This window comes from Rutilus rutilus, assembly GCF_951802725.1.
Source record: "Rutilus rutilus genome assembly, chromosome: 16".
In the NCBI taxonomy this organism is placed as follows: Eukaryota; Metazoa; Chordata; class Actinopteri; order Cypriniformes; family Leuciscidae; genus Rutilus; species Rutilus rutilus.
Genome location: NC_140224.1, coordinates 20246669 through 20273244, shown reverse-complemented (window position 1 = coordinate 20273244; position 26576 = coordinate 20246669). Strand labels below are relative to the sequence as shown.

The following is a 26576-nucleotide window of genomic DNA, read 5'->3' as shown; positions in this document are numbered from 1 at the left end:
CTGCTTAACATTTTTGTGGAAACCAAGATGCATTTTTTTTCTGAATTTCTTTGATGAATAGGAAGTTCAAATAGACATTTATTTGAAAAATAAATATTTTGTAATAATATAAATGTATTTATTGTCACTTTTGATTAATTTAATGCATCTTTCCTGAATAAAAGTCTTAATTTATTTAAAAACCTCACTGACCCGAAACTTCTGAACAGTAGTATAAATAAAAAAATGGTTGGGCTTTGTAAAATTGCTACACATTAAGTTAACTTGATTATGTTTCTGAGAAATCACTTAACTACTTTGAGGCCATTTGATTTCTTAAATTCTTAAGTATATTAAGCTTGATGGCAAAGCTAATAATGTAATGGGAAATAATATCTACCTCTCAAGTGATATGAAATAATGAACAGTAATTGTACATTTACCACAGTATCTACTGTAATAACACTGACATGCAACTTTTAAAGCATCATCAAAACATGAGAAAAATAAACACACCTCATGTCTAGGCCATTGAGGAACAATATGCGGTCTCCCGGTTTAAGGCCACATGCCTCAGCTGGACTACCTGTAATGGGAAAACGGATTTGTGACTGAGAATAAAACCTCAAACACATACAGTAAATAATAAACACATCCACAAATAGTGAATCTTACGGATGTGTAATACTGCTGCCATTTGTGATTGTTTGTAATTAAAACACTACAAGATACTCCGTCAAAGGGTCTGAGAGGGTTTGTAATCTGTTTTCTCATCACGATGCTGGACTCCTACTTGTTTTCATAAGCAGGGTGGCTGAGTCAGTGTTAACTAGCCTCAGCACAGGCCTGCAGTGGGCGAATATCGTCATACAGACCCTCACACACTTACCGCCCTCTCTCCACTCGCAACGTACAATTGTGCAGACTTCAGTACAAATGTACCCAAAGCTTGATCATTAGTACAGCAGCCCACTCCTTCCTTTTTCAAAATGCACCAAAAAAAATGCACCACTACATCCCCCTTGAAACAAGCCTCTGACCACAGCTGTGCTTTCCATGTGCCTTTTTATTACAGCCGTCTCTGTAGTCTACAGCGATATGACCCTCAACATGCCACAAATTCCGGTGGCTGGTGGCAAAAATACGACGGTAAAAATTAATTTCTAGAGCTAGATCTGTATCCCAGGATGTATAATTCTGCATCAGATCAGAAACCTTGAGAAAAAGAAAAACCTGATTCACCTGCGAGTCAGTGCTCTTTTCACTCTGATAAGTACTGAAAGGTAGAAAGTGCTTATCGTTATTCATCACAGTTTCATACGCACCTGCCATTACGGCATCGATCCACACAGGAGCATGACCTCTCAGAGTAAAGCCAAAACTCTTCTTACCCCGGTACACACGGATTGTTCTGCAGAGGAAGTAAAAGAGGGATTAGTGACTATACTGACTGAATGTGTGGTAATATACAACACTTAGATTCTTACACTTTCTGAAAAACATGCCGGTGCAAAACTGCCACATTGTTAGGGTGTAGTGTGTGGTTGCTATGTAGTTGCTCAGGTGCTATGAGTGGGTTTTTTCACACATGCTAAGGTGTTCTGGGTGATTTCTTACTGTCCCAAGTCAAAGCAGTGGCCAAGGTGTTGTTTTGCGGTTGCTAAGGTGTTCTATGTTGTTGCTAGGGCTTTGATTGGTGTTCTGGGTGGTTTCTTACTGGCCCAGGTCAAAACAGTTGCCAAGGTGTTCTATGTTGTTGCTAGGGCTATGATGGGTGTTCTGGGTGGTTTCTTACAGGCCCAGGTCAAAACAGTTGCCAAGGTGTTGCTTTGCATCTGCTAAGGTGTTCTATGTTGTTGCTAGGGCTTTGATTGGGTGTTATGTGTGGTTTCTTACTGGCCTGGGTCAAAACAGTTGCCAAGGTGTTCTATGTTGTTGCTAGGGCTATGACGGGTGTTCTGGGTGGTTTCTTACAGGCCCAGGTCAAAACAGTTGCCAAGGTGTTCTATGTTGTTGCTAGGGCGATGATGGGTGTTCTGGGTGGTTTCTTACTGGCCCAGGTCAAAACAGTTGCCAAGGTGTTCTATGTTGTTGCTAGGGCTATGATGGGTGTTCTGGGTGGTTTCTTACAGGCCCAGGTCAAAACAGTTGCCAAGGTGTTGCTTTGCATTTGCTAAGTTGTTCTATGTTGTTGCTAGGGCTTTGATTGGGTGTTCTGTGTGGTTTCTTACTGGTCTGGCTCAAAAAAGTTGCCAATGTGTTGTTTTGCGGTTGCTATGGTGTTCTATGTTGTTGCTAGGGCTTTGATGGGTGTTCTGGGTGGTTTCCTACTGGCCTAGGTCAAAACAGTTGCCATGGTGTTGCTTTACCGTTGTGTGGTTGCTAGAGCATTGCGGTTGCGCTCTGTGTAGTTGCTAGGTGGTTACTTACAAGCTCAAGTCAAAAGAGCAGTTGCCAAGGTGTTGCTTTACGGTTGCTAGGGTGTTCTGGGTGGTTTCTTACTGGCCCAAGTCAAAACAGTTGCCATGGTGTTGTTCCGTGGTTGCTAAGGCATTCTAGGTGGTTTCTAGGGCATTGCTGGAGTGTTTTGTGTGGTTGGTAGGTGGTTACTTGCTGGCTCAAGTCAAAAGAGCAGTTGCCAAGGTGTTGTTTTGTGGTTGCTAAGGTGTTTTAGGTTGTTGCTAGGGCTTTGATGGGGTGTTCTGGGTGGTTTCTTACTGGCCTGGGTCAAAAAAGTTGCCAATGTGTTGTTTTGCGGTTGCTATGGTGTTCTATGTTGTTGCTAGGGCTTTGATGGGTGTTCTGGGTGGTTTCCTACTGGCCTAGGTTTCTGAATGGTTTCTTACTGGCCCAATTCAAAAAAGTTGCCATAGTGTTGCTTAGTGGTTGCTAGGGTGTTCTGGGTGGTTGATAAAGAATTGATGGGGTGTTCTGTGTGGTTGCTAGAAGGTTACTTAAAGGCTCAAGTCAAAAGAGCAGTCTAAAACTAAAGAAATGTAAAACTTTACAAGTTCAGTATGGAGTACCGCAAAGCTCAATACTAGGACCGTAGCTTTTCACCCTGTACATGCTACCCTTGGGAGATATCATTAGGAAGCATGGCATTAGTTTTATGCTGATGATACTCAACTCTATTTCTTCGCGCCGGAAAACTTAACAATTCACAAAATTAACAGAATGCATAGCTGATATAAAAAATTGGAGGACTGGTAATTTCCTACTACTTAATTCTGAAAAAACAGAGTTTCTAATTATTGGACAAAAAAACTCTGCACGTAGTAACCTAGAATACTGTCTAACACTTGATGGCTGCTCCGTCAAGTCTTCGTCGTCAGTTAGGAACCTGGCTGTGCTCTTTGATACCAATCTTTCATTTGAAAGCCATGTTTCTAGCATCTGTAAAACTGCATTCTTCCATCTTAAAAATATATCTAAATAACGACATGCTTTCAATGAAAAATGCAGAACAGTTAGTTCATGTGCTCATGACCTCAAGGCTTGATTATTGTAATGCTCTACTGGGTGGTTGCCCTGCACGCATAATAAACAAACTCCAGCTGGTCCAAAAAGCAGCAGTTAGTTCTTACTAGAACCAGGAAGTATGACCATATTAGCCCGGTTCTGTCAACACTGCTTTGGCTCCCTATTAAACAACGTATACATTTTAAAATATTGCTGATTACTTACAAAGCACTGAATGGTTTAGCTCCCCAGTACATGTGCGAGCTCTTAACGCATTATAGTCCTTCACGTCCATTACGATCTCAAAATTCTGGCCAGTGGATAATACCTAGAATATACAAATTAACTGCAGGCGGTAGATCCTTTTCTTATTTAGCACCTAAACTTTGGAATAGTCTTCCTAGCATTGTTTGAGAAGCAGACACACTCTGTAAGTTTAAATCTAGACTAAAATTATGCTATAAAATCTATTAGGCTGCATAAATTAGGCCAGCCGGAACCTGGAGCACTTCCTATAACACCCGATGTACAAGTTATATCATAAGATGAATGGCATCTACGCAAATGTTAGTCTTTCTGCTTATTCCGAGGTTTACTGTAATCAGCTGGATCCAGGCCGTATCCAGATCAGATGGTGGACCTGCGCCTATACACGACCACAACGCATTATGTAATCAGCTGGATCCTGGCAGTATCCAGATCAGATGGAGGACCTGCGCCTAGACACGACCACAACGCATTATGTAGTCAGCCGGATCCTGGCAGTATCCAGATCAGATGGAGGACCTGCGCCTAGACATGACCACAACGCATTATGTAGTCAGCCGGATCCTGGCAGTATCCAGATCAGATGGAGGACCTGCGCCTAGACATGACCACAATGCATCCCTGAAGTGTCAGCAGAGATTGTGTCAACTAGACTCTCCCCTGTGAAGGCCTCATCGACACGACAGCCAGTGACACTGATTCTCAACAAACTTGTCTCCATACCGGCGTGATGACTTCTGACCTGTAATACTGAGCTGGACAATGACATCACTGTATTGTCCAGAGCGGCTATATATATATATAAATGAACTAAATTAATAGCTTTTTTTACAATGAAAATTAACCATCACTGAACTTACTTAAGCTGGATTATATCGCTATTTTCTTCTAGATCTGCTGTACAGCCGAAACAAGCTTTGTTGCATTATTTTCCTGTTATCACTGTAAAAGCTGCTTTGAAACGATCTGTATTGTAAAAGGCGCAATATAAATAAAGGTGACTTGACTTGTTTTGTGGTTGCTAAGGTGTTCTAGGTGGTTGCTAGGGCATTGATGGGGTGTTCTGTGTAGTTGCTTACTGGCTTAATTCAAAAGAGCAGTTGCGGTTCTAGGATGGTTGTTATAAATTGCTGGTTGTTTGCTATTAGTCAAGTCCCTAGACATAGGTTTTACTCAAAAACTCTATTTTTATACCTGTACAAGACTTATGAAACAAGCTCCATTAATGAAAACTGATCCTAGTTTGTTTATTGACAGTACATGGCCAACATATTTCAGAGGCCAAACATCCAAACACTGATTCATAGCTATTTATTCATTTGATAATGATCTATATTAAACAAAACAGACAAGTATCCCGAAGCACCAGTTAAATGGCCATATAAGATGCGATTTCCCAGCTTCTTAAAGAAAACCTATGACATATCATTAGAGTAAAGCAAGCCTTAGCAGTTGCTGTGGCAACACCTCAAGGCAACACTGGAACCATTGAGTAAACAGAGATAAAGGAAAGCAATAGAAACATTTGCTTCTTGTCGCAGTGCCATTTTACACAAGGTGGGTTCGCTAGAACCAAACACTGATGGCGGATTAGAAAGGGGATGACAGATACACAAAGACACGCTAAAAAAATAGAAAACTCTCTATGGGGGTTACATAAGGACTGAGCCAAGGAAGCATTATTTATTGAAGAGCAGGTGAGGAATATAGCCTAGTCTACAGGGTATCAGCACATCAGATCTACTTTTGCTGTAGTATTTAATAATCTAAACACTGTTTCATACTTCCCCAGTAATACTTAAGACAGCATTTCCAATTCTCAAATAAAGAATACTGATGACATCATATAGAAAGGCACACTGTAAATGTAAATTACAAGCAAATGTACACAAGGAAAAACCAAACAACAAGAGGATCTGCTTTTGTTTTGATTGAAATTCAAATAAGCAGCTTCATGGCTTGAATGTGATATGATGGCAATTTTCCATTTAGGTTAAGTCACGATTTTAATGATGAAAATAGTGTGATAAGCTGATTATATATAAAACACTCAAGCAGTAGATCATCATATGAAAAAATGCTCGTGATGTGGACAGTCTGTGCATGTGTGTGTGCATGTGTGTGTGAAAACAAACACAACTCAATAGTGCTTCTCTCACCCACCCACACACAAAGTCTCCCACATATTACACAGTGTTCTATGCGTTTGAGGAGACTTCCTGCAGTGTTTTGTTCAAAACAGCATGGAAGATGAAATCTAACAGCTAATTTTTTTCACACGTAAAATAATAGGACATCGAAAAGGAAACATCGAAACATGAAAGGAACATCGAAAAGCTACCACATTAAGGCGGCATATGATACATACCTCTGGTTGGCTCCAGTGACATAGTGGCTGGAAGCCATGGTGGTGCTCTTCCTAAGGCCACGGTCGGATTGGGCCGGTTCATCTGCGGTATCTCTGGGCACAGAACTGGCCCGTTTCGAGCCTTGAGGACGCTCGTGGTGGTCTTGACTTCGGCTCCGGCGGAGCCTGTTTTGGGGCTCGCCAAGGCTCTTGCTACGACACACACGGTTGAGGAGACTCTGAGAGACGGCTTCATCAAAGCGCTGCCGATGCTTCTTGGGAATGAAGATCCTGGCAAACATGGTCACAGGAAGGCAACAGAGAAAAAAAGGTTTAAATCAGCTACGAGGAGCCATTATCGTTCAGACTCTTTAAAGGTTGCTAGTTCAATTCAGCCAGTCAGTTTTCCCATCCAATGGTTTCTATCACGAACCAAAGTGAAGAAGCTTCGGTTTCGAGTCCAACGCAGTTATTAGGATGAGGAGGATCACTGTGAGACTTGTTTAAAATCCATGAGTATATTCAATAGTGATGGATGGAGAACAGGAAAGGGTGACAGAGACAAGAAAAAACTCAAAGTAAGCCGAGTAATGAAGGACATCCAGATTTTTCATCGAATTCCAACATGTTGCAGCCTCTCTGAGTACTGTCTTCATCTGAAACTCCCACTCCAGAAGCTCTGGTACAGATACCAGAATCCAGCAATAGCAAAGGTGTGGGAGTATGTAACACTACCGCCTCCCTCTCTCTCTCTCTCTCTCTCTCTCTCTCTCTCTCTCTCTCTCTCTCTCTCTCTCTCTCTCTCTCTCTCTCTCTCTCTCTCTCTCTCTCTCTCTCTCTCTCTCTCTCTCTCTCTCTCTCTCTCTCTCTCTCTCTCTCTCTCTCTTTCTCTCTCCTTATTCCTCATTCTCTTTTTGCTGTTAGTGATGTTTCAATGCTCTCTGGGAAGAGCATCAAATTTTAGATGCAATAGCAAATTCTTTCACTTGTAGCATGACATTCGAAATATAATTGAAGAGAAATTAGTGAAACAATTTGAACTGTTTGGGAAAAACATTTGACAGACAGGAAGCAAAACCAATTTTGACTCTGATTATAGCTTCGCCTTTATAACATGGAGTATAAAAATAAGGCCAATGTTTGTCACATTTATGCAACGTTGGCGGTTATGGAAAAGCCTGTTATGCCACCCACCAGAGAAACAGTAAAAAGACCCCAACTGAAAAACCTCAGCAAATGTAACCTTAGTAACCTTGAGTGTTACGTCAGCGCAATTCTGTCTGCTTTGTTCTCTGAAGGTGATGCACTGACATTAGCATTTCTGTGTGTTGATCAAATTAAAAGCACACTCATTTTCTGAGTCATAGCATACATTCTCTTGATATTTGTAGGTCTCTATAATTGTCATTGACAAACTATTTATTTGATGAGGCTAATAGGTTATAAAAACACAAAGTGAATGTAATTAATTTACTTTTCTTTATTTCACAGACACCATTTTAATACTAAACATATCAGAGCTGCTTACACAAAGTTCACTATAGATATTAAGGGATAGTCCATGAAAATTCTGTCATCATTTACTCAAGTCAAGTCAAGTCTATTTGTATAGCGCTTTTCACAATACAGATTGTATCAAAGCAGCTTCACAGTATTAAATTAACTCACCCAAAGAGAATTTTAAAAAATATATCTATTTCTGTTGGAATGACATGAGGCAGAGTAAATTATGACAATTTTCATTTCTGGGTGAACTATCCCTTTAAGTAAAACATATACACATCGCTTCACATACGAGCAAATTACTTCATAAGCACAGTCTCTATTACTCTGTAATATCTGTAGGTGCTATACAATCATAACCATTTACCAGGAAATATTATTTAAAATGATACAGTTTCACAATAATATGTGTCTCTCCCCATTGCCTGGGTGACAGTAGTGACAAAAACACACCATTAGACAATTCTAGAGAGAAGAGTTGCCTCAGGTTCACATTATTATGGTGGCACAACAATCGCTGCATTAATGGCAGCAGTTTCAGACAGCAGGTAAGAATAAATAAAGCAGTAAGTGCCTTAACAGGCCATTACACACCTCAATACTACAGCACTAGCATGAGTATTCTGAATGACACCAGAGTGCATTAACATCTATTGAGCTTCTCAGAAAATATGGACGGAACTAACATTGCCAGATTGAATTTGCATTTGTAAAGTGAAATTTATTTAAGGGGTCAGACGGTGCCATGCTCTGCCTATTTTCTAACCAAATGCGATTGCTATTAAAAAAACATACACTTGAATGCGGGACATTTTGAGCAAAGGTTAATATGAGTAGCTCTGTTTTAATATCTTAATTACATACTCTGACTGCACAATTACAAAATTATTATTAATTCTGTTTCAGTTCACTGTAATCCAAAAATGAATTCAAAATGATTTAAGCAGTTCTCTCTGTTTGTGGGAAAAGTAAAAATATTAATAATTAAACTAGTGAGGAATACAGAAATCAGATTAATAAGCCACATATCTCTAAAATAAATATCATTGGCACAACATGAACACAAACCTTTTTTACATGACCAGTTCAAATCTTAGACGTAAAGTTTTACGGCAAAGACAAAACCATTTCATAACCATTTTGCAGACGAATCAAATTATGATCACTCACGATCATGTTCTCAGCAAAATACTGCATAATATTGAATAGACAAATTCCATTTAGATAGATCAATGAATGATATTAAAGTTTGATGAAAGGTACTCACCCACAGCAACTCATCTTTTAGTGTATCATGACTCAGAACAATATGAAAGTGAAGTGGCTACTTAAACGATATATTTAGAACAATGAGTGTCACTTTAACCCAACTGAACAGCCTCTGAGCCATCAAGAACTATTGACTGCAACTGCCTCGAGACCGCTGCAGAAGATCAGCACTGAAGAGAAACTGAGACATGTGTCTAAAAGTGAAGATTGAATGATACCAGTGTGATATGATTTGATCAATTCATGTGTTTAATTGGGTGAACTGTACATTAATTGACCCTCAACAACTATAAACTTGCATGTGCACATATTTGCACCAGACAAAAGTACACATATAATGTGTGTGATGCTACTTCAGAAGGTGGGGATAGTATGGCTTATTGGATACAAGCTACTGTAAGTGGTCAAATATATTAAATGTATATGAAAAAACTGTATTAGGCTTACACTACAGTTCAAAAGGTTGGGATCAGTAAGATTTTCTGTTTAAGATACTTTCATTCAGCAAGGATGCCTTAAATTGATCAAAAGTGTCAATCAAAACATGTCAAATGTTACAAAAGATTCATATTTCAAACAAATGCTGTTCTTTTGAACTTTCTATTTATCAAAGAATACTGAAAAAAATGTATCACTGTTTCCACAATGTTAAGCAGCACAACTGTTTTCAACATTAGAATGATTTCTGAAGGATCATGTGACTCAGAAAAAAAATCAGCTTTGCTGTCATATACATATTCAGTTATTTTAAAGTTTTAACTATAATAATATTTATTGTTCTCTAATATCTTTCTCCATTCAAAGCATTCAGTTTCCTGAATAACGAATAACAACAAACTTGTGTTAACTACTCTAACTGAAGATGGCACAACAGACAATGACACCTTAAACTGGCTTGCCTATGAGGCCTAAATGAGGGATTTCTAGAAATGATGATTGCGCCCAGATAGATATTTGCTGTCAACTAAAAGAGCATAGCTCAAATGTTTTGGGAACTGGCTAATGTCCTAGTAGGCCAATGCAAACTAAATCTACCCAGATAGGCTTAAAATCCATCCCAGATAATGTTCAAATGTAACAGATCAAAACATACTGAATAACGAATACTAAGTGCCAACAGTCCAATACAGGTGGTTAATTTCTTTTCACAAATGCCATGTATTCAACATCAGCACATTTAGCATTACATAGTACAAAAATCCCAGGGAACTCAAGATCCCCAAGCTGCTGAACATATGGTGACATCCCCATGCACTTCCCTTCACCAGATACATCTCTAAAGAGGATTACACGCAGTGACAAAGGTTATTATCTCATAAGACAAAGGAACAACACCTACTGTGCAGAGAAAATAGCTTGTCTCTGTTTAGCAAACATGATATTAAACACTTTGTATAACCTTAATGATGTTCTTCCTTATAAATTGACTTGAAGTAGGTGAAAATGTAATGTACAGTTAAAATATTTTACTTGATTTACCTTATTAAACATCTTCACCAAACTAAAACTAATATACACATATTTCTTAGAACTGCATACACTACCATTCAAAAGCTTCTTTTTTTTTTTGGAAGACATTAAAACTTTTTTTCAATATGGATGCATTTAAATTAATCAAATGTTACAGGTAAGACATTTATAATGTTACAAACGATTTTGACTTCAAACAAATGCTGTTGTTTTTATCAACCATTTATCAAAGAATAAAAAAATGCATCACGGTTTTCGCATAAATATTAAGCAGCACACTGTTTTTAACTGTGATAATAATAAGAAATGTCATATTATTATAAGAAATTGGCTGTAAAGCACCAAATCAGGATATTAGAATGATTTGTGAAGGATCATGTGACACTGAAGACTGGAGTAATGATGCTGAAAATTCAGCTTTGCCATCACAGGAATAAATTATATTTTAAAATATATTAAAATAGGAAGTAGTTATTTTAAACTGTGATAACATTTCACAATTTTCAATAAATACCGCCTTGGTAAGCATGAGAGACTTCTTTTAAAAATCATGCAGACCCCACATTTTTGAAAGGTATATTATAATCAAACATCTAATTAAGTGAAAACATCTGAAAACGTATCACTTGCTAGACTGTGTAAGCTGACCTAATAAGCATCACTTGCCAAACAGCTTGACAGAGTCCAGAGACAAGCCAACAAATGGATCAACACTAGAATTCTCTGTCAGTGCCGTCTTATGTTATTGACCCAGTTGGCATTGAGGCATAGGCTTGACTGGAAAGGGAATTTCACTATTAACAGTGTCAGCATTCATCAGAGGGTTAGAAGATTATCAGTTTGCATTGCAGCACCAGATGGAGACACATCTATCAGTGTCCTTTTTAGGTCAACCCAGTTTATACAGAAAGCCATGCTAATTAATTATCTCACTGCAAGTATGTCCCTCATAGTAGGACTTTCTAGAACATAATAATCAAAACAGCAAAACATTTACTAAAAATCTATTCATATATTTAGCAAAACCTATCCTATACTAAACTGATGCCCTCTGGTGGCCTTCGATCTGTTCTGCACGGCTAAATACAGTAGCTGAAACCATCTGGGTCAGAGAGTGGCCCAGAGATCAAAAATTAATGAGCACTGTATGTGGCAGATTGAGTTGTCATAGATACCTGATGTTTGAGATGAGCTGTTGCTGCTCTTCGGTTGTCAAGATGTCAGGAAGAACGGAAGCAAGCCAGTCTACCTTCCTCTCAGCAGCAAACTGTTTCAGCACAGCAAAAAGTTTCTCTTTCACCTCTGGATCGTTCCTCAAAATCTCCTCAACCTGAAAAAGGAATGATAGCGACATTGTACACCTTTAATTGTACCGATTCATAAAAGCGCATTCAAAGTCTGTCAGATAAACTCACTCACCCTCCTGTTGAACTCCAGAGCCTTGTGTTTGCGGTCCTGACGCAAGCCGTCTGAGTCTTTCAGAGACCCCTCTATGCATCCGCTGCTGCGTTTCTGACGACTGCCCATGCACAGCACCCCGAGACGCAGTGTTCGTCCCTGAGAGGCCTTTATCAAAGCGGCGGCCATCTCATGGTGCTTCACAGGGATCCCATTCACCTCCATGACGTAATCTCCAGCTCGGAGACCACTGCGACCCGCTGGGGAGCAGGGGGAGCAATCCTCCACCAGCAGGGGGCAGTCTCCCACTATAGTGAATCCAAAGCGACCATCGGGGCCTGGAGTGATATCCATCTGCAGACAGTCAGTGAAATTTTACCCGTTGATATCGGTAGAAACAGAATATATAATTGTGTATGTACTTTTATAGCATTTATACTTATTGGCAGATACTATTTGCAGGTTCATTAGTTAACATTAGTTAAATACCTTAGTTAACATGAACTATGAATGAACAATTCTTCTTCAGCATTTATTAATCTTAGTTAATATTAATTTCAACATTTACTAATACATTATTAAAATCAAATGTTGTATTTGTTAACATTAGCACTGTGAACTAACATGAACAATGAACAGCTGTATTTTCATTAACTTACATTAACAAATATTAATAAAAACTGTAACAAATGTATTGCTCATTGTAAGTTCATGTTAGTTAATACATTAACTAATGTTAACTAATGAACCTTATTGTAAAGTGTTACCGTTTATTGTAATACCACAAAAAAGTATGCAGTAATAACATATTCAGTGTATGTGATTATATTAATTAAAAGGAAACTGTAACTTTGTAGTTTAAAATTGAACAAATTTATAAAATGATCAAGTACATCATGAAGCTATTTAGTTTTTTGTCTTATCCTGAATCACTACGGTATGCCTATAATAAGTGTTTGTCAAATTTAAATTAAATTCTGGGACTTTCAAGGACTTTTCAAGCTCTATTGTTTTTCGTTTTCAAGGATTACAATCAGAAATTTCACTTATCAAACAATATCTTTATTATCTTTCAAATTGTTAAGAAGGTAAATAAATAACTAAATAAAAACATACTAATAAAACAAATGGATGATTTCCAGAAATGCATTTCCAGCCCGTCATTTGAAATCCCCTTAACCATTGAAAGGATACTATGATAAAGATACCGCTTTCCTTATTTTAACTGATTTTATTCCCTATGAATATATTATTGACCTGAAGAATGAAAGCTGTATCATATACTTGGAAATACACAGTATAAGCAATATCCCGCTCATAGCCATGCGAAGTGGCTCAATTTACATCAGACTATTAAAGACCGGGCTGGACGCCAAATGTTAAAGTACCTGCATTACTTGCCATATATATGAACAGAGAGAAGTAGCTCCGGCTATAATGTTCTTCCACAAGACGCATGCAGTTTTGTTTATTAACCGCTACAGTGCCGAAAGTTACATAGTGTACCTCTAAAATCATAAATAGATGCTGCCTTATTTAGACATTATTTGTCCCTATCCTTAAAGCCTTCTTTTACACCTATCCAATAAACACTTAATTCCCACTATTAAATACTGTTAGACACTTTATTTCCATTTTTCGAATATTTTATAAAAAAAAATTTAAATAAAAGCCTTTCCAAGCTGATAAGAGTTCGGAAAATGGCGGATTCGAACTCGCATCAAAAGCTAATGCCACTTGCCTTACTCTCCATGCCACTGATCCTGTTCTCAACAGGATTTCTTTGTAATTTTGTCTTGCTCAATCAGACAATGGTGGGCAAAGTTAGTGTAAATAGCCTGTGCCAACAAGGTGGTCTCTTTGCACTTGGTGTAAATAGACTAGACACTCTGCCAGTTAATACATTCTGACAAAAAGTGAGCATCATGTTATTGACCCACCTGTTGGATGCGTGAAACCACTCCGATACTGGGCGGGATGTTTCGTTGTGACTGGGCAAGGGCAATAACCTCTTGAGCACTGAGACTGGAAACATTCTGCCCCTCAATCTCCAAGACCTGGTCTCCAGGTTGCAGTCCAGACAGGTGAGCACTGCTTCCCTCTTCCACAGTCAGGATGTAGCTGGGCCCGTTCCCCCCTATCTGAAAGCCAAACTCCTCTGGCCAGCTCTGGTTGGATGCTGGCATGGTGAGAACTGTGAAAAAGATGGCAAATCAAAGGATATGTGCTCTCTAACAGTAAACTAGGGTCCAAATGTCAATCAGCCAAGACCTGCTTATCCACACCAGAATGATCAAGTTCCTCAAAATGGAAATTTGCACTGCAGACACATGCTTAAACCAGACACTAAAATATGTCAAGCACCTAAAATAAATACACCTAGGCTGGAAGCTAAAATGTGTCAAGATATGTGAATTTCTGCCTATCCTGACAAGACAAAGTAATGCAGGCCTACATAAAGAGAACCACGTAACCTTCACTAAATACAGAGTCTCAGCTGATACATTAGACCTCCCAGTAACATTGACCTCATTGAAAAAGAACAGAGGCTCCCAAATCATCCGATATTAGAAGACAGATTTGCCAGAACACAGCATCAGCAACATGAAACTCAAGTTCACTGCATAGCAAGTGCTCCCTAGTGAAACCAGAACACAAAAAGACATTCAAATAACCCCACTATCAACATTCCCAATTAAACGGCTGGTAAAATATTGTGTTTATGGGTCAGTCCATGCGAAGCCTAGGCCTGTAGATTGATAGAAGGTCATTCATAAAAGCATTAGCCTACTTGTGCATCTAAATTGACTTTAAATGTGCTGCTGAGAGAAAGTCATGTTAGTATTAATACAACATTATACTACTAATACGAAATTCTTGAACACTAAACACTTACTACAAGCATCTTTGGGCGGAATGCGAGGACCCGGCTTGTTCTGCTTTAAGGAGTATCTCCCTTTCTTATTCTGGAGGAATTTCTTCATTTTGTCGTAATTCAACAGGTATCAAAAATTCTAAGGGTGAAACGCCGGGTCCACGTCTTCAACGTTGTCACCGAGATCCTCCTACTGAACCGCACCACGCTTCAGGGGAAACGCCTTGCGAATGCCCCCCATCGTCGTGTGGCACGCAAAGCGCTGCCACTTAAAAAAAGGGTGACACTGCATCGAGTGCCAGAGTGATCCTGTCTATGAGTTGACTCTGCATCTCTGCCGAGTCCTCCTAGTCCTGCCTGCAGAGCTCAAATCAAGAATCTGGGACACCTAGCACAGATCCTTAATGATTCTCTCTCCAAAAAGGGTAAAGTGAGGCCCCATTTCTCTATAAATACCTCCTTCCCATACTCTCTCTTCTAGCTGTCTCTCCAAGGGACAAAAAGTAGCCCAGTAGCAGCTTGGGGATCTGGCAGGACGATGGTGGATAATTAGAACGTCTGAATGCACTGAAGAGCGCAGTCACACATCTTTGAACAGGAGCAGTGCTATTAAAGCCCTTGTTCTGGATTAGACAGATTAAATGCTGCATCTCGAGATCTCTCGTGCCACATGGCAGGGACACATGCTGTCATGCATCCGAGGGGGATTCAGGAGGAAAAGATTGATTTACTGAGTGAGCTGACATGCAGCTCAGGCGCAACCGAGGTCTTCCAGACTGTTTTTTGAGTTCTGGCCTGGGCAGATAATAAAAAAATCAACACGCCACCACAGTATAAACAGTGTGTAGTGCGGTTTCACTTTCAAGGTTACAATCTGAAAGGGGAAACAGTATAACTAGCAGGAAAACGTAATAGACGTATTATGTAGGACTGAAGCAAAGACGAGTTATACAGGGCTAACTGAATTATTTAGTGCCAATGCTTGTATCTCCACTTTTGTTCCTCAATCAACATCTCCACTTACCAATACAACCGAAAAGTTGTTGTGTATATAGAAAAAAATATCATTTTATTGCAATAAAAAAAAAGGAAATTCTTGCACTGACAGTAAAGACTCTCCTCATTATTTTAAAATGTCAAATAGCTCTGTTATTATAACTGCAGAAATAAATTAGACATCATTAATTAAACATAATTAACTTGGTTGTTTACAGTAAAATCCATAGACATTAACAAAAAAAAAGAATTTTGGAATAAAAGAAAAGGAAAACTGAAATATCCAAAAATAAAACCATTCTCCAGCCTTCAATAATTTGTTAGCTCTCATTTAACTTCTATAATTATTTTTTACTTTTATGTTGTGGTCTGACAACTAAAGGTGCAAAAAATAGTAACTTTAAAAACACATTTCTTCATATTCATAAAAATGTTGTTAACACTTAGATTTACAAATGCATGCATACCTTAAAAGAAAATACCGACTGCCTTTGCTTGGTGGAGTATTCTCGAAGGGCTTTGGTGGTATCCCTTTCTTTTGAGGCATCACCTCTAGTGAATGTGCAGGTCTGTAACATGATAACTGTAAGAAGAAACAGTTAGAAGGCTATGGCAACCCTGAACTGAAAACAAGTAGGCCTACACTTATTAACTATCTGCTTCTGAGACAAATGATACAATTTGAAATAATTTAATGTTTTAAAAGAACATTTGCAAAATAAGCATAGTGGGAAAAAGCTTAAGTTCAGAAGAATAATTAAAGAGTATATTGTAATCAGAATGTAGGTATGTTAGCAGAGCAAAGTTGTATGCCATTTGATGAATGATAGTACTCACTCAGTTATCATTATCCAAATATGAAATGTGAGTGGAGACAGTCTACTTGTTGTGACATAGGCCTATAGAGCAGTGGTTTCCAACCTTTTTTACTCCAAGGCCCCTCCTCTCCGAACCAATACTATTGTCATGGGAACATCCCAGATGAAAAAAAAAATGGTTGCTCCCTTCATCAAATGCGTTCCAAACGGCTACATAGTGGCTCACAAGTGCCCTGGCCTGCTCACCCCAATGTTAAAGCCGAGAGCGCACATACATGGTTTGTTTGCGCATAAGTCAACGGACTTGCGCGTGCCTAATGTACGACTCCTGTATGTCACTGTAATCGTCTTTACCTTCATTTCAATCGTCATTTTTTACAGTCATTCATCAAAGCTTTATTAGTGACACTGGTTTTCAGTGTTCACACGCCGTTCAGTCTGTATTTCTACAGCGCGATGAGAAACGGCTTGGGCTGCTCCGAAACAATCACAGAATAATTACGAGAGGTGGTGCTTTTTTTTTTGGTTATTTTTTTTTTTTACGTAGCCTACTCATAATAAAAATGTATTAATTTATAAGAATATATATAAATTAATTTTAAGTTATCTCGCGGCCCCCTGGAGGATCACTGAGGCCCCCTACTGGTCTAATCCGATTGAGGTTACTCGAACAAGAAAATAAATGTAGGCGGAACTTGATTCAATCCTTTATCGGGGATTGATCGGTGGGTCGTTGTGGTTTGCCAGTGCTTTGATGTGAGTGACAGGTTGTCCCCGCCCTCACGCCAGTTAACACGTCATCAGAGAGAAAAAGGGAATGCTATTTTGATAAAAAGATTACGAGGGCACCTGATATAAATAATAATAATAATAACGTGCATGGCTAAATCATTTATAATAAATATTTAAAATATTTAAACGCATTTTGAAAGACACGATTTCGAAACAAGAGTCATTTGCAGACTGTATTGCCAGACAAACGAAACGACTTCAAAAAAGCGAGCCTGAAAAAAAATCAAAAAGAAGCATGGGATGACTTTTACTTTGACAACGCAGTTGTCGTGACTGAGTAAGTTCCGCATCAGTGTTGCCATGTCCGCTTTGGGATTGTTGTTTCCCACCGAAAAAGTCGCTTTGGTTGTCGCGGGTTGTTGTTAAATTTATTTCCAAAATACAAAAGTGCAATACGTTTTATTTTATTTTTAAATATATAATTTTGGGCAGGCAGCACGTAGGGGCGTGTTTTGACATGCAAGGTGTTTTATTTTGAGATCTGGCAACACTGTTTCGTGTTCTTGCTGTTACTTCACGCTATTAGGTCTGTACGGAAATAGTAAATGTGTGGGAGGATGGTGCTCAGATGAATAAAAGGTAAAACTTTCCTTCGCTTGCCTCTCTTTGTATACACTGCCAGTGCTAGACCTGTGTGTCCAGTATTGTATACAAATAAACTTTTAAACACAGTTGTATATGGTTTAATGGATGAGTTCTGGTTCGGCCATACATACGAGTAGCCTACATTAGGTTTTGATTTAAGCTCTTTGATCTCGACATATACAAACATAAGCATCTGTAATAAGTGAAGTCAGTTACTCACACACAGTCCTGTGCTGCTTAGGTAGTGGCAAATGGACTTCCTCACTCTCTTTGGTATATATGTGGCTGTAGTGCTCACCTGCATTGCTCTGGTTTGTAAGTATTCAGGACATCAGCAAACTCCTCTCGGTCGGCTTTTGGACACATTCACAGGGGTAAGAGCCTAGGAGAAGTCCTGCAAACTTAATGATTTCTGCAGTTGTTTAAAGTGTCATTTATATACTGTTTTTTCTTTCTTTTAGGTTGTCTCTCAATTGATGCCACAATGTCTCCAAAGCATTTGCTACAGGACTATGCACAGACTGTTCCATCAGAGGTAACATAAGTTTGAACAGGTCACACCAGATATGTTTTGCTACAACCTTTTTATACTGTATATTAAAAACCGACAGATAATTTCATAACATCTCAAAAACAAAATGCAGTCGAAACCAGATAATTTTGTAAACATTCCCTGACATCCTATGTCCAATTATTTCCTTCACACCAGGAACAATATCTTCCTTTACTTGCACCTGTTACTTGAAGTGGTTGTGTATGGAGAATTCTCCTATGAGGTCTTTGGCTTCTGTTTGGACATGGGCACAAGTTCAATCAGCCTGTGCATTCCCTATGTCCTCCTCGCTCTCAAGTCCTATCTGTTCTACCTGTGTTGTAGCAGAGACCCTGGTAAGCAAATGAAGACTTGTCTCATTTTCATGAATATAAAATCAAATCCATTCAGTTTGACTTTTCTTTTGAAGGCACACTGACAAAGGCAAACCATACTACACAACTAAAGGTCTACCAGTATGATGAAAAACTGTTCCAGCAGGGAGTCAGGTGTTCAACCTGTCAGCTGGTCAAACCTGCCCGATCTAAACACTGTAGTAAGTGTTTGTTAATCCTTCATTTAAACATCAGAACATGCACGGTAAAAAATGATCATAATTTTAACATGAAAAAAAAACAACTAATTATCTGCAACAGTAAAAACCTGTTAATTGGTGAGCGGTAAGTTATCTTACTACTATATCCTTTACTATAAACTTAGAAAATAGATCTAGTGGGACATTCCATGTAATTTTACAGCAAAGTACTGTTAATAGAGTGCAACAGTTGTAAAAACAACCTTTTCCGAATGTACAAACTAGAACAATAACTTATAAACCTTTAAAGAGAGCTCGACTGTGAGTGACGAGGTTGTTAATTTGTGGTATTTTCTTCTGCTGAAGCTGCAGCCTGCATTATTTCATCTTATTTTTATAATTGTTTAACAGTGGAATTCCTGGTGGAAAAACTACATTACCCATAATGCAGTACAGAAAATTACACCAATCAGTCTTGGAAAAAGCTACATGCTCCAAAATAGCTCTTTAGCTCCGCCCACTCCCATGAAGCACTGGGAATAACGTAATCGAGCCGATCTCTCTATTCTCTCAAAATGCTGAAATGTTAGTAAATGCATATTTTGCAATAAACTAAAAATGTATATTTATACATATAAAACAACATTTGTATATGAGTAGCTTTATATTTCTCCATCTCCAATGTTTCATGGTATTGTAGTTCTTTCCCTCACTAAAACCGTTAAAGGATTAGTTCACCCCAAAATGAAAATTTCCTAATAATTTACTCACCCCAATGCCATCCGAGATATCCATGTCTTTCTTTCCTCAGTGGGAGAGAAATTATGTCTTTTGAGGAAAACATTTCTGGATTTTTCTTCTAACAATGGACTTCATTGGTTTCCATCGTTTTCAAGTCCAAATCAATGCAGTTTCAAAAGTCTTTGAAGTGTTTAAACGGGCTGAACGCGATCACAGCTGAAGAAGAGGTTGTTATCTAGAGAAACGATAGGTCATTTAAAAAAAATATATATATAATTTATAGACTTTTTACCTTCAATAGTTCGGATTGAGCTGATCAACAAACGGACAGGGAACTACGTCATCATGTTGGAAAGGTCACGCCGGTGCCGGCAATACTATGAACTACTATTCATATTCATCAGAATGTTATTCATATACTATTCATATTCATATTCACTGAATACTATTACTATATATATATATATAAAATAGCAAACAATACTATTTGAACTATCCTCCTACGTACGGTCGCATTGTAAACAGTGGGGCGGTACTTCTGCCGGCGCCGGCGTGACCTTTCAACGTGATGACGTAGTTCCCTGTCCGTTTGTTGATCAGCTCAAGCTGAACTATTGAAGGTAAAAAGTCTATAAATTATTTTAAAAAAATGAAAATGACCTATCGTTTCGCTAGATAACAACCTCTTCTTCAGCTGTGATCGCGTACAGCCCGTTTAAACACTTCAAAGACTTTTGAAACTGCATTGATTTGGACTTAAAAACGATGGTAACCAATGAAGTCCATTGTTAGAAGAAAAATTTTTCCTCAAAAAACATAATTTCTCTCCCACTGAGGAAAGAAAGACATGGATATCTTGGATGGCATTGGGGTGAGTTAATTATTAGGAAATTTTCATTTTGGGGTGAACTAATCCTTTAAGTGCACAATCTTTTACCTGTCCCGATTTTCAAAAACCTTTTTGCTTCAAATCAAAGTTTGTAATGTTATGATTCACCTTATAGCTGATTGGCTTGGTTAATGGCTTATAATTCTTTTACAAACACTATTTTAAAATCCCAATTGGAAAAATCATAGACAGTATATAAACTGGACACAGCGACTCAACGGATGGATTCAACGGAGACAAGTGAAGTCAATTAGAAGCTCTTACTTCCTGGGGGTCGAGCGTACTGCGCAGCCTCAAACTGAGCTTGACGACGTAGATGTGACGTGAGCAACCCGTCTGTCTTCTAGTTGCTGTGCCAAGAGAAATCTGAATCATTCCCTTAAGAAACTTGCAGAGACGGAGAGTGTGAGTAGGAGGTGTCCATGAGCTGGAGCAGGAGCAACTTTTGCTAAGTATTCTGATTCATTATTTTGTCATTTTGCCTCCACGTCCCCCCGATTGCCTGCGAGCTTCTCCTCCTGTCTATACAGTAATCTCTCTACTGTGCGACAGAGAGTCGCGTGGTTATGACGCAATCGTTAGCCTATTTTTACAAAAACTGCTTCTACGGGGCCATAACGTAAGATACAAGGTAATGGAGCCTTTTATACATTTTCGTGTTTCTTTAGAAATAAATAATGGACAAATGGAGTCTTTAAACACCTCAGATGTAAAGTTATTCGCTGTCAAAGTGACGCCAAAATGAATGGGAGTCAATGGAATGCTAACAGCAGGTGGGGGTCCGCTAGCCAATGGCGGTGCCCGGGGAAGCTTCAAAATAATATGAAACCCTGCCCTCCTGGGAAAAATGAATGGAAAAAATACTTCCAGAACCAGTACCGCTGAAAAAGGGGGCGGGCACTGTTTGACTCTATTCTACTGTTGGAAGTGAAAAAGATGAATGAAATTTAAGTTAAATCCATAAAACTCAAAACATTGTTACCATATTTTATACAGTAAAGATCTAGCATCATACTACTAGCTTGGAATAGTTAGGAATCAACTATTACTAACCCCATTTTCTCTCACATAAACTAATTTAAAGGAATTTTCACCATTCAATACGAGTTAAGTGGTATCACAAAATAATTTCCCTTGTCCCTTAGTTTAAAAAGAAACAAAATAATTAAGTTATAAGCAAACAAACTTTTGTTGTTGTCATTATCATAATGGCCCAATGTACTGTCAAAAACGGCATTTCTTTGTTACGTTTAAAAATTTGACTGTGTAATCAACATTATACCACAAACGCTGTTGATATCATTTGTGCAGGGGTTTGCAATCGATGCGTCCAGAGATTCGACCATCATTGTGTGTGGGTGAATAACTGCATCGGTGCCCAGAACATCAGATACTTCCTGCTGTACCTCCTGAGTGTGTGTGTCATGGCAGGTGATATAGCAGTCCTTACAGCAGACATGTTGCTCCAAACTGTTTTGCGAACTGGACTCCTGCACGCTCACTACATTGACGGGCAGGGTGTGCAACATCCCGCTGGACCGCTCTTCATCATCCAGGTAATAATAACTTCTTTACTAATAACTGTGCTGTGGTACATGGATTATCTCTCTAATAAATCTTTTCCCATTGCATTCTTTGTACAGCATCTCTTTCTGACGTTTCCACGGATTGTCTTCATGCTGGGCTTCCTTGTATTTGTCTTTTTCCTCTTGGCGGGTTATTCTATGTTTCACATGTATTTGGCTTTGATAAATCAAACCGCCAATGAGTGGTTTAAAGGAAAAGGTCACAGCTGCCAGCATTGCCATCCGTACACTGGACACAACTGCCAGACCTCATACAATCCATTCAGAGGTTTCTATCATAGGGGAATCCTCAAAAATGTTGGGGAAATCTTTTGGCCCTTATGTCCTGTTCAGAAAAAAGAAAATTAGAGCAACTGTTGTTGTTGTTATTGTTATTTTTAACAGTGTATTTGTACTAAACTATTTTATTTGGGTAAATGGGATTTTTAATAAATACTTTCTCAGCTTTATGTATTATTGGTATCCTTTCTCTTTCTTTTTTGTTTTCTGACTTATTTTTTATAAGAATTTTCTAATAGTTTAACATTTGTATATATAAGCATGTATATAGTATATACTTAAACTTGCAGTACTCTCAGGATAGATGCCCATGTTTAATGGCTGTCAATGATATGCATTGAGTCAATTCAATAGAGTACTGTCCTAAAGTCATATGGAATATCTCATTTCTAATGCAATTTAGTGTTTTTGTTACAAGGATTTGTTTTTTTTTTACATATTTCTGGAGGACTAGGAGTAATACTTATGCTCATGTTATCATGTATGAGATTTGGAAAACTCTGTAACATAAGCATATTATGACTATTATTTAGGATGTGAGGGTTAGATTTATATTTTGAAATTTAATATATTGTATATGTACTAAGGTTCATGATCTGAACAAATTTTCAACAAATAATCAAATGTTATTGTCATTAGATAATAGGTTTGTGAATGTATTTTTTTTTTGTATAAGTTTTATATTATTGTGGAATTTGTGATTCATTTAGATTATAGGGTAAATATATATGCATCTTACCCCAAGTGTCTCACTTCAACCTTTTACTTAATTTTTTTTTTTAAATAATAATTTATATATATAATTTTTTTTTTTTTTTTTTTTTTTTTTGTGAAAGGTTGAAGTGAGACACTTGGGGTAAGATGCCCGTCTAAGTATAAATGTTTTCTTAAATAAATCAATAGGCTAAATACATTTAAGCAAAAGTAGAAACCTGTAATAGATCTAACCTTAACTTGTGTAATTTTACAGTAAAATACTGTTAAATGTACCTTTAAGTAAAAAGAAGAAAAAAAAAATCATTAAATTATTTGCCACAAGAACTTGGTGCTATGTTTTTCTGGCAGCAAAATCCCTGATCAAGACCATTTAGTCTGTCTTGACAGATTGTTCAGAGGAAGTTCTTTATTATTTAGCTTAAATGCTGTCTTTCCATTTCTCTATTGATAAAACATAACCACAATATAAACCATGTTTTTAAAAAAGCCACACTATATCAATGCGCATTTGCTTAATGATCTCAAATAAAATCATTATTTTCTAACTGTCTTTAGCACAATTTTTATATTAAAAATAAAATATTAAAAAAACAAATCCTTATTAAAATAAAACCTTAATTTATCTGTAGTAGTCCCATTTAGGCCTTAGTTTTTTTTTTTTTTTTAATCGCAAGGGCTTGAGCTTGGGTTAACCAGAGGCTTTATTTTAGGCATTTAACCCAAAAGCCCATAAAAAAAGCCGTTGACTTTGCGATTATGGAACCAGAAGTGCTAAACCACACCACAGCTATAACGATCATGGAATCACTTTCAGAACGATTTGATCTAGCTGATGAATGATAAAAACATTGACAGCCAATCAGAATTCATCCTGCTGTAAAGAGCTCGAGCATTTTAAATAGACAGATAAGCACGTACTTAGAATAAACAGCATGATATCGTCCGCTGGTGTGGCCTCTAATATGGTTATCTTTATTATAGTTATCTTTTAAGTTATTGTTCTTGGCGTGAATGGCCCATAAAGGAATATAGTTCACTTAATTTAAATTCTGCATTTAGCCTACTTACCCGCAAGTTGTTTCAAACCTGTAAGATTTTCTTTCTTCTGCTGAACACAAAGGAAGGAATTTTGAAGAATATCGGTAATCAAAAAGTTGAGGGAGCAACTGACCTCCATAAAAAATAAATAGCCTACTATGGAAGTCATGGGGTCCATCAACTGTTTGGTTACCGACAATCTTCAAAAATTCCTCAACATATCTAACAATTTGAGGGTGAGTAAATGATGACAGAATTTTCATTTTTAAGCGAACTATTCCTTTAAGGTCTATTTCATCATGCCATTTATGGTCACTGGCCCTTTAAACCGGCGCGGAAGTGTATTACTAGTATAAAACGTTACGTACAGTAGTAGAGTGTCATTGACAAACGAATGAATCGCTAGTGTTCCGTTCAGTCGCAGAAACAAGTAAACTTCGGCTCGCTGTCATTCTCTAATCTCAATCTAGTCAGCGGACTTTTTGTAGATCAAATGTTATTTTAGGACGGGCCGAGGACAAGAAAGAAGATCGCTGTCAGGACGAGAGTAACTTGAGGAATGGCTGCATCTAAATGTAAGAGTCTGAACGGCGCGCTGAGCCGACAGTTACTGGACTCAGTGGACAGTGTGCTGTTTGACTGCGATGGCGTGATATGGCGAGGGGACCAGGCAATCCCCAGAGCCCCTGAGGTTATCAATTCATTGAAGAAAAACGGAAAGCGGGTGTTTTTTGTCACGAACAACAGCACGAAAACCCGACAAATGTACGCGGATAAATTAGGCAAGCTCGGGTTCGATGCCACCGCGGACGAGGTGTTCGGGACCGCGTACTGCTCGGCGATGTACCTCAAAAATGTGTGTAAACTCGACGGAAAAGTCTATTTAATTGGGAGCAACGCGATGAAGCAGGAGCTCGAGGAGGTGGGAATCCAGGCGGTCGGTGTGGGGCCTGACCCCATCTCTGGAGTTCAAATCGACTGGGCCAATGTTCCTCTCGATAAGGAGGTCCGAGCTGTACTGGTCGGGTTTGATGAGCATTTCAGTTACATGAAGCTCAACAGAGCTCTGCAGTACTTGTGTAACCCCGACTGTCAGTTCGTGGGCACTAACACGGACACGAGGCTGCCTCTGGAGGGAGGCAAAGCGGTCCCTGGTAAGCAAATATCAATGACGTCACAAAAATGAATCACCTGAATGTCGTGTTATCACAACGACCTTGTCTTCTGCTTTTCTACAGGGACAGGGTGCCTCCTACGGGCGGTAGAGACCGCTGCACAACGCCAAGCTCAAGTGGTGGGAAAACCCAGCAGCTTCATGTTCGAGTGTGTGGCCAGCCAGTTCGACCTGGACCCTCAGAAGTGTCTGATGGTCGGAGATAGACTGGACACTGACATCATGCTAGGGTCAAACTGTGGCATGAAGACCCTGCTGACCCTTACAGGAGTTTCCACTGTAGCAGAAGCTGAGGCAAACCTGAAGAGCGAATGTCCACATCGCCAAAGAATGGTGCCTGACTACTATGTAGACAGCATTGCTGATATTTTACCTGCACTACAGGCATAGTCAGAATTTACTTGAGATTTACCTACTTTAGTAGAGAATATTTATCAATATATGGGTGTCAGTATGGAACAAAATAACCTATTTTAATATTACAGTTTAACAGAAATTGTATGTTTTTTCACAAATATGCAGTGTGATTTAACTATCAAGGCTTCATTTTAAACTGGCCTACCTCTTTTTTTTTTTATATATCCCACTGTTTTTAAAGTTAATATAAGGGCTATATGTCAGTGTTATTGTTTGTTTTATTGTATTTTATTTTGTTTAAAAAAATTATTTGTGACATTTGTTATGTGTTTGCTGATCAGTAACACTCGGGTACTACAAAACAAATGACCCTCAAAATTGTGCTGTTTGTTTTTATTTTATTAGAAGTACTTGTTCAACTCTACTGTTAATTCACTTTACTTGTAACATAAGAGAACATGTTATACATTTTTGTAATTATTATATTTTGCACTTAAATGACAGCTTTGTCGTCACTCCCATCAACCTGGTAGGATTTGACTTCTCACCACGGTTTGAACAAAGTGTTCATTTTACGTGACAGATCAAATAAATAAGAATTATTAATGAAAAGTGTACTTTTTTTCTTAATAATGTACTTACAGGGCCAGGGGTATTTCACCCAAAATTCTGTCATTATTTACTCACCCTCGTGTAGGAACAAACCTTCTGAGGAACATAATGCACTGTAAAAAACAAACAAACATGTTTTTACATTGCTTTAACTCATCAAAATAAGTTAAGCAATTTTCAACTTTAAAAGACTCAATTCAACTCATTTTTAAGTCAGTTTAATGTAATTTAAGTTGAAATGACTTAAACATCCAAGTTGATTATACTTAGAAATTTAAGGCAGCAACCTTTTTAAGTGTAGAAGATATTTTAAGAAATTATGTTTTAAAACCTTCACCATCATTCTTCAAAATGT

General features: G+C 38.2%; 3 protein-coding genes across 6 annotated transcripts in view; 2 read left to right on the top strand and 1 right to left on the bottom strand.

Annotated features, from left to right (window-relative positions):
* grid2ipb (glutamate receptor, ionotropic, delta 2 (Grid2) interacting protein, b) overlaps window positions 1–15195 on the bottom strand; it is a 35801-nt gene extending 20606 nt beyond the window's left edge. For 3 of the 4 annotated variants that reach the window (XM_084435090.1, XM_084435091.1, XM_084435092.1), the window contains exons 1-7: window positions 14592–15195; window positions 13636–13889; window positions 11717–12049; window positions 11473–11627; window positions 6077–6346; window positions 1305–1390; window positions 496–565 (exon numbers count right to left, since the gene is read on the bottom strand). In XM_084435090.1, coding sequence (XP_084291216.1) covers window positions 496–565; window positions 1305–1390; window positions 6077–6346; window positions 11473–11627; window positions 11717–12049; window positions 13636–13889; window positions 14592–14679 — 1256 coding nt within the window. In that variant the 5' untranslated portion in view covers window positions 14680–15195. Of the gene's footprint in view, window positions 1–495; window positions 566–1304; window positions 1391–6076; window positions 6705–11472; window positions 11628–11716; window positions 12050–13635; window positions 13890–14591 lie in introns of those variants that run through there. The other variant, XM_084435093.1, reaches the window with a different exon arrangement.
* Window positions 15196–17430: 2235 nt separating this feature from the next.
* Window positions 17431–22493, top strand: zdhhc4 (zDHHC palmitoyltransferase 4). The gene is made up of 7 exons (XM_084434019.1): window positions 17431–17755; window positions 18003–18135; window positions 18223–18296; window positions 18471–18649; window positions 18724–18849; window positions 21770–22014; window positions 22102–22493. The coding sequence occupies exons 2-7, from the start codon at window positions 18013–18015 to the stop codon at window positions 22390–22392; spliced, it is 1038 nt and encodes a 345-aa protein (XP_084290145.1). The 5' UTR covers window positions 17431–17755; window positions 18003–18012; the 3' UTR covers window positions 22393–22493.
* A 1218-nt stretch (window positions 22494–23711) lies between these two features.
* Window positions 23712–26219, top strand: pgp (phosphoglycolate phosphatase). The gene is made up of 2 exons (XM_084434020.1): window positions 23712–25232; window positions 25317–26219. Exons 1-2 carry the CDS (start codon window positions 24638–24640, stop codon window positions 25640–25642), a joined length of 921 nt encoding a protein of 306 aa, XP_084290146.1. The 5' UTR covers window positions 23712–24637; the 3' UTR covers window positions 25643–26219.
* The last annotated feature ends 357 nt before the right edge of the window (window positions 26220–26576 follow it).